This window comes from Pinus tabuliformis, chromosome 5_2, assembly GCF_031772625.1.
Source record: "Pinus tabuliformis cultivar Carrire ecotype Pingquan chromosome 5_2, CPIR1, whole genome shotgun sequence".
Lineage (NCBI taxonomy): Eukaryota > Viridiplantae > Streptophyta > Pinopsida > Pinales > Pinaceae > Pinus > Pinus tabuliformis.
In genome coordinates, this window is record NC_142306.1 from 187,220,437 (window position 1) to 187,228,379 (window position 7,943).

At 35.7% G+C, this 7,943-nt stretch overlaps 1 protein-coding gene across 1 annotated transcript; it reads right to left on the minus strand.

Annotated features, from left to right (window-relative positions):
• Positions 1–2,942: 2,942 nt before the first annotated feature.
• On the minus strand, positions 2,943–7,146 carry SIGE (sigma factor E). Its single transcript, XM_089436149.1, has 6 exons — positions 6,971–7,146; positions 5,677–6,710; positions 5,237–5,383; positions 4,914–5,147; positions 3,565–3,828; positions 2,943–3,292 (listed from the first exon to the last, which is right to left on the minus strand). The coding sequence occupies exons 2-6, from the start codon at positions 6,598–6,600 to the stop codon at positions 3,095–3,097; spliced, it is 1,767 nt and encodes a 588-aa protein (XP_089292275.1). The 5' UTR covers positions 6,601–6,710; positions 6,971–7,146; the 3' UTR covers positions 2,943–3,094.
• Positions 7,147–7,943: the final 797 nt, after the last annotated feature.

Genomic DNA, 7,943 nt, shown 5'->3' on the forward strand with positions numbered 1-7,943 from the left:
CGCTGAACCCATTAGGGCACTACTACCTCAAAAAGCCAGGGTAAACCATAGCCACTCAGCAGTGCAGCATTAATAGTAATATATCTTCTGAATGCTCGTATATTTTAAGATAAATCAATTATTAATACTTCACTGCTGGGTAGCTGTGGTTATTGTTTCTTCAGAAACCAGGATATACGGAACATACAGAAATTGCACGGCTAATTGAGTGACGTTTTATGTACAAGTCATATTATGATCTCAAAGGATTAGAAAATAAGGAGTTCCTGAGATTATGCGTGCCAACTGACGTTGCTGCAGGTCGACCTGAAATCCTAAGGTTAAGGTTCTTTAGAGCAATCTGCAGACTAAACCCCAATAATGTGTGTCACACACGCAACGTCAATGTATTTTGCACAGTTACTAACGTGTTTAGCACCAATGTTTCGTATTTAGCTGCAGCTCCCCTTGAATTTTGCGGCTGTATTTACTATAATTTCTTGATGTTCTACTGTTGCTTGGGATCATATTTTGAAGTCCTTAGAAGAAAATACTTAGAGCAATGATAACTTTCTTTAATCCACTTTCTTTAATCCAGTGTAGTTAGATCGCTGTCTTTAATCAAGTGTGGTTGGAATGGAGATCTGTCTCTCTCACTATATTTTCCTTCTTAATCTGGTTCGATTGAATTTTGTATTATTTTATTGGACTTTATTTCTAAAAATTCGGTGTGCCAAACACTAGTGTTGGAAGAGCACCAGATAATTTATCATGAATGTCTGTGTTATTGCTTTAGTATGTTAAATGTTTCAGTGCCTTTTGGAAAATTTTTTTTTTCATTTAAAAACAATTGTATATGTATTTCAATATATTATTGCTAGTCCTGTGTCTTGCAAATGACGAGGTTTCTAACTGTTTCAAAGATATGTACTCGCATGTTCCGACCGTGCGCAACCTCTATATATATATATATATATTTTTTCAGTAGAAAAAAACACTTCATTTCATCATAAAAGAGGAAGTACAAATATCATGCTTCTTAGTATCTCTGCTGTTCTCTACCCATCCCATTTATAAATAAATAATTCTACAAAATAAATCAGCTCTTTCTGCACCCTTATCTTCTGTGCTACTCGGTTTTTACAGGTCATCTCACAGTCTCCCAGATTTATGGTATATGGCCTTTTCCCCGTATACTTTCCTATCAAAGTTTATAACTTGCCTACTTGACTCCTCATATACTAGTCTAAATAAACAGAGTACTTTAAAAAAGAACAGTGTTACAAAAGGCATGTCAATGACATCTACGGTGAAGGACCAAAGCTAATAACTTGACTACTTCAGTCCTCATATGCTAGTCTAAATAAACAGAGTACTTCCAAAAAGAACAGTGTTACAAAAAGTATGTCCATGACATCTACGGTGAAGGACGAAAGCTAGTAGCTTCACATGAAATTTATGTAGTCTTTCTTGATCTTAACATGTTTTTCAAAAACTGTATATAAGATCTTACTAGGTTTTATTTTTAAACTTTTTTGAATAAGAGATAGGCCATTGTATTCTGTTGCCTGAATACATGTTCAAAATGGATGTGTTGGAAGTAATTTACCAGGATTTTAATACGTTTTATCCAATTTGATAGTATATATGGACGGAAAGCATTGTGATCCTTAATCTAGTTAATGATGTTCTTTGCATCTTGGTATACTTGCAGTTTCTTAATACCCAACCACTTTGCAGCTGATAAGATAGCCCATAAGGCAATAATCTCTGCTCTATTGTTGGTTCCTACATCTCCTTCCCACCAGAAATGATAGTAGAAAATTGGACTGATTTTAATGAAAACCCCACATCCACATTTCCTCTTCTTGCAGGCACCGGCAAAGAAACTCACCAAAAAAACTCTCATATATTTTTGGGTTTTACCTTTCTATGTTTCATCTTTCTTTTTATAAGAACAACCTCATTGAAAAATGCCACAGATTTTAATGATACCCCTATGTACAGAAACTGTTTTCTGTTCAAATATGCTGCATTCTTGCTTCTCCAAATCGACCAGAAAATATAGATTGGTAGAAAACGATATTTCTTGTGGTTCTTGTACCAATAAAGTAAACAGGATCTCACTGTAAAATAACTTCGATATATATACGCCATTAATCAAACATGGATTATTATATATATATATATGCAGTCAATCAAACATGGATTATTATAGGCTTACTTTATAATTGGTTTTCTAATATCATTCAAAGATATTGCATTTCAAATAAATGAATTTGTTCTTATTTTTCCAACAATATCATTTTTTTGGGTTATTGAATGAAAAACAAGTTGTTTTTAGTGAGATTTTTTGGAAGTTTTTTTGGTGGGTTTTTCCAGTCTAATTTCTCTAAAATCCTGCAGGAATTTATTGAAATCACAAGTTTGATGGGTAACCCCTGCACAATCGAAGTGCCCTAGGGGTTTTTCAGGGTGCTGAATACATATATATTGTCAAAAAACCAGTGTAAATAACACAAATCAAGATTTCACCTCAAATTTTTCCGTCAGATTCCAGTACCAAAAATTCCACAAATCACACTAAAAATAACTCCAATGAAAAATATTGCCACTCAACTATCCTTTCGAGGAAAATGGTACAAAGATTATATATTTTTAAATTAAAATACAAACTGGAAAATGGTACAAAGATTATATCTTTTTAAATTAAAATACAAAAGGAATCAGAGAGGACTGCCATGAGAAGAGTACGAGGATCATATCGTTTTTAATTAAAAGAACAGGAATTAGTGTTAGAAAACATCCTGTATCCAGTCAATATATTATTTTCAAAAAAAAATATGTATATTTATCTCTGGAAATGGTAATACCATTGAAAAAGACTACTTTAAAGAAGCCTCTGGATGGCTTGGGAGTTGCGATAGGGTATATGGTATAACTCTTATACTGTACAACAGCTCTGGGAACTCTTCAAAGAGTTCAATTTCAATTTCATTTTCCATGGAAAGGCATTTCTATTGTACATTTAAACTGGGAAATAAATCTAAGTATTCTTTATACAGATGAGATGCAATCCATGACAAATGAAGCATACTTTAAGATGTATGCAGTCTTAGACTAAGTAACTACGAAGATACTCAACTCTCGAGGGATGTTTGAGTTTTAAGAGCCCTTTCACTTCATACTTTCGGACCATTTCTCTAGAAATGTTGAGATTTCTAGCGATTTCTCCAAGAGATTTTCCTCCTTTTCCATCTAATCCAAATCTTTGCCTGATTACCAAATTCTCTTTGGGCTTTAAGGAATCAAGCTGCAATGCAATGGAAAGTTATCACCACCAAAATTATTTGGTACTCTTTTTCCCACGTTAATGAAAAAATCAACCAAAAAAATGTATTTTATACGAATTTTTTTCTAAACAAATACCAATTTCTGAGTAAATGTTTTTTTTAATATATGCTAAATTACAGCCAAGTTAGTTACACATTGCTGGAAAAGAACATGGCACTTCTATTTTTCTCCTAAAAATGTCCTCCTGCGAATGGAAATCATGTTCTCAATCTGAAAAGATTGTATACTCACAACATCATCCAAGCCAAGTCTGAGCATAGTTTGTGGTGATATAGAAGTGTAATTCCCATTCTCTTGGTCTACAATAGTATTGATAAGTTCCTCTTTGGTCGTGCGGTCGTACTCATTAAGAGATATAACCCTCTTGGATGCTCGGACAACTTCATCGTACCTTTCTTTCTTCAAACCCAGTTTCCACCTTATCTCCTCATCGGTAGGAGCCCTCCCAAGCTGAAACAATAAATCCAGAGTTGCCCTTTGTATATCTAGTTTCAGCTGCATCAACAGCATCAGCATCATTATTCATATTGCTCTCTCAACTTGAAGAGATATAGCCTAATGTCAACACCACATTTATATTTGTTTCCTAATGTCAACAACAGACATTTGTTTTTGGATGTGATGACCAAGGTGATATTAGAACCTAAATACAGACAAAACAGGAGAAGCAGAATAAACTATTGTAACTTTATGTACAGGAGAACAACCCTTCTTGGCGACTCACATCAGTTTATTCTCTAGACTTGTGATGGATTATAGCATTGCATCTGAGCTGCTGTTATGTTTTCAATTCGGAAATTGTACTCTCTGCTTTTGAAGGTCTTAGTTGTTCTATTTCCTCCTTTCAAAAGATATATTCAGAGAAAGCATGTGCCCAAGTCAATGCTAAAGGGTTCTCTTCTCATTGGTTAAAGATGCAAAAGAGCTTCAACGTCAGCTTATTCTAACGTTATTGCAGCCATTATCCTAATAAGGGAGAGAAGATTTGCTATACTATATTCTCTTATGTTTCTTTTTAATATAAAAAATATTTTGTCCAAAAACATCTATCACAGAAGTTTGCTCAGGTGCTCTAACAATAAATTCAGAGTTGCTGTCTGTCTACATTAATTTGAGCAGCATCATAAGAAGTACTAATATCGCTCTCAACTTTAAGACGTGTAACCAATACCTTCATTGCAAAACTAATGTCAAGACCAGACATGGTATTTGATGTGATCAGTCTATGTTTAAAAGTAACTAGCTATCTTCTACTTTCAGAAATCTTCTTCTACATATTCTACACAATCGTTGGTTCTAACTGTATTATTGAGCTAGCTCTGCTCAGGTAAGGTCCTGAAAGGTTACTTAGCCTAGAAAAGCCCTATGGTATCTGTACTAAGCGGCTCTGAAATGTTATTTGTAAACCAAAACTATGCAACTACTAACTACAATTTGATTTATAATTTTTATCTTCTTCTCTAGATTCAAATGAAAACGATAAAAATATTTTCACTTTGAGATGCTGTTCTGCAAGTTTTTAACTGCTGACTAGTATAGTTTAACTAATAAATTTTAGATTCAAGTGAACAGAAGCACACCGCTGCAACACTGAAAGAGGTGCGCATGAGGTTGGAGAGCGTGATAGCTCGAAGAATGGAATAGCGAATCCAATGCAGTGCATAAGTTGACAGCCTAAAACCTTTCTTTGGTTCAAATCTGTCCACTGCAATCAACAGGCCCTTTGACCCTTCTTGGCATGCATCATGGAACTCTAAACCAGTCTCTTCAAGATTGTGTTTGTAGACCTCAAAGAGTACCAATCTTAGGTTATGCTGCAAGGAAAATAGTCAGAATCAGTAAAATAAAATATTTACCTGAAAATTCGGAATCAAACAACAGAACTGAAGCTCAAATATCATGCCTGCATCATCTTATTTCTTGCAGCCTGCCCTGCTTCCATTTGTCTCTTGAAAGTGCGTGCAGGCACATTCAGTGTTTTTGCTATTTCATCATCTCTCGGCTCTCTTCTTAGAACATTCTTTAAAGTATCCTTTGTCTGAAAATAAAACTGTAAAGAAAAGCAAAACAGGTCAATGTTACAAACTAAAATTCAGAAGCAATGGCGGCATCTTTAAATTTTATTATTTTTTAAGGAAGAAGTGCATCCGAAACCATAAAGACATTTTTTAAAACCTCCTTGGTGTGAAGACAAGACTGTAAAACAAAGAAGAGCACGCGAATTAAAGAAACTAAAATTTAGAAGAAAAAAACGGCATCATGATTATTTTATAAGAAGATGAAACCTTCAAATGAAGGAAAACAGCAAAAATACTGTATCAAGGGAATCGAGACGAAAAGAACCTTCATCGGCTGCATGAGCTTGGCAAGCCAAATGTGTTCTGCCGGAGAAAGAAGACCCCGGGTTTGTAGCCTATTCCAATCCAAAGATATCAAATCCGTGGACACTAAGTATCCTTTGATAAGCTGATCAACTTCTTCACTCCAGATATCTGGATCTTCGTTGCTAGCACTTGATTTTTTCTTTCCCAGACTGGCAGCCTGCTCTCTGGATTGCATCCTTGCCAACCTCGCTTTCCTCAAAGCGATCCTTGAGTCAAGGCTTAACCGTTTCTTGTACTTTCTGGGGCTTCTGACTACAAGAGCACTTCTAATGGAAGAACTTTTATGTGTCTTCTTAGCAGCGCGCCCGGCCTTTCTAGCTTTCAACGGCACAGCAGAGGCGTTAACGGCATCTGGACCAGATAATTTTGGTGATGCCTCATCAGTAGTTTCATGTCTGCGCAAGGCTTTCTTATTCCTCCTTCGACCTTTGTTTTCCTGCGGCTGGTCGAAAGTGTCTAAGTCGGAGCCCGATACAGAGGCCGGGCTGTCGTTGTAAAGGTCTTCGAGTGCAGCAGCGGCTTCGCCATAGTCGACTTCTGAAATTGGAATTGCGCATGAATCGTCCTTTTTGAAGGCTACTGCTTTCGCTCGCGATGATGCTTTGAGCCTTCTCTTGGAGGAAAATTCTCCTTGTCTTTCTGTGGAACTGTTAAGGAATGGGAGAGGATTCGATACAGGAAGTATCGTGGATCTTCGTCTTCCATGTTCGGCCTTTGCATTTATATTCCGTCTCTGTCTGTGAACAATTCTATGTGGAGAAAGGTTGAGGGAAAAACGCCCGCCTGCCGAAGCAAATCGATCAGAAAGAAGGCCAGTGTTAATAGCTGCAATGCCGAATTGAGCTTGGGTTCCTGCTCCACCAGATACTGTCACTCCGCCCATGCCCTTATTACTTATATATAGAACTCTATCTCTTACTCAAGCCTTTCTGAAACTCAGATAAACAGGATTCTTGCTTACACTCTGCCCTTTCTGGAAAAGGTTCCTATTCCCTGCAAATTTCATGATCACAGTCATCAAATGTTGGTTAATTTAGTTCCTTCATAAAGCAATTCAAGCCAAATTCTCCAGAGCTGGTTAAATTTATACTTCAACAAACGGAATCAATAAACAATCACGTGAATTTCTGAGTTATGACAGAGATCTAAGATGATGGTCTTGAAAAAATAAAAATAAAGCTCATGAAATCCAAACAAATGCCCCAAAGTACAAGCATAAGCAACAAAACCTTGTTCAGTGACGGAGTGCTTACCTTCTGAAACGTAGTTGTGAAGCAGCAGATGGAGCATCGAAATCGCTGTGTAACGACGATAAAAATTCAACTACCCCTCTCAGGATTTGAAGTGATCTGCGAGTGTTAATTAGCAACCTTGGAATAGATGAAAATGTATGAAAAGCCTCTTGCGCACGGGGACGAAACACTTGTTTCCCTGACACCCACTATATCCATGGACGCCGTAGATTACCCGATTTTATCATCGGACCGCTCATCATGGCTTTCACAGAGTGGCCGATGCTACAAATAATCTTGTGTACGTGGCAAATTGGCCGTCATTCTTTTTATTTATTAGGAAAATATACCTGGATCTGGTTAATCCAATCACATCTGTGCTTCTCTAGAGAGATCGATTACGGATAAATCCAATTTCAAAACAATTCTAGGCGCCTCTCATATCTAGTGAATGGGCTTCATTATTGAGGTGCTCAGCGTTTTATATGTAAAATATGCATATACTGTAATAATAATTAATGGACAGTTATTTTAATTTTCAATTTATTTGGTTTCAGAAATTAAAAAATAATATATTTTTTATAATTTTAATTGATAAATTTAATTTCACTCCGTTATGATAGGTTTTTTCAGGGTGTTACTAAAAATTTTCATGGTGTAAATTATTTTACATAAAGTACATTATCAACATGTATTATTAAGTTATTTTTTGCAATGTAGTTGGGTTAAATTTTTAATTGTTTTTATTGGCTTATACTTTAAGATTATTGTGGATAGTAGTGGAAATCTATCTCATGTAGGAGTTTTAGGTTGGTATGCTTGGAGATTATAGTGATAGCATTAGAGATTGATTGTATATAAGTAGTGCATACCAACTATTGAATTTGTAACTATGGTTGGTCTTCATAATGTACATCTGGTCACTTGATGTAATTGTATTTATCATTGTAAGGCATATTTATAGATGCTTGAGTCAAAAGAAAATTTATTTTGA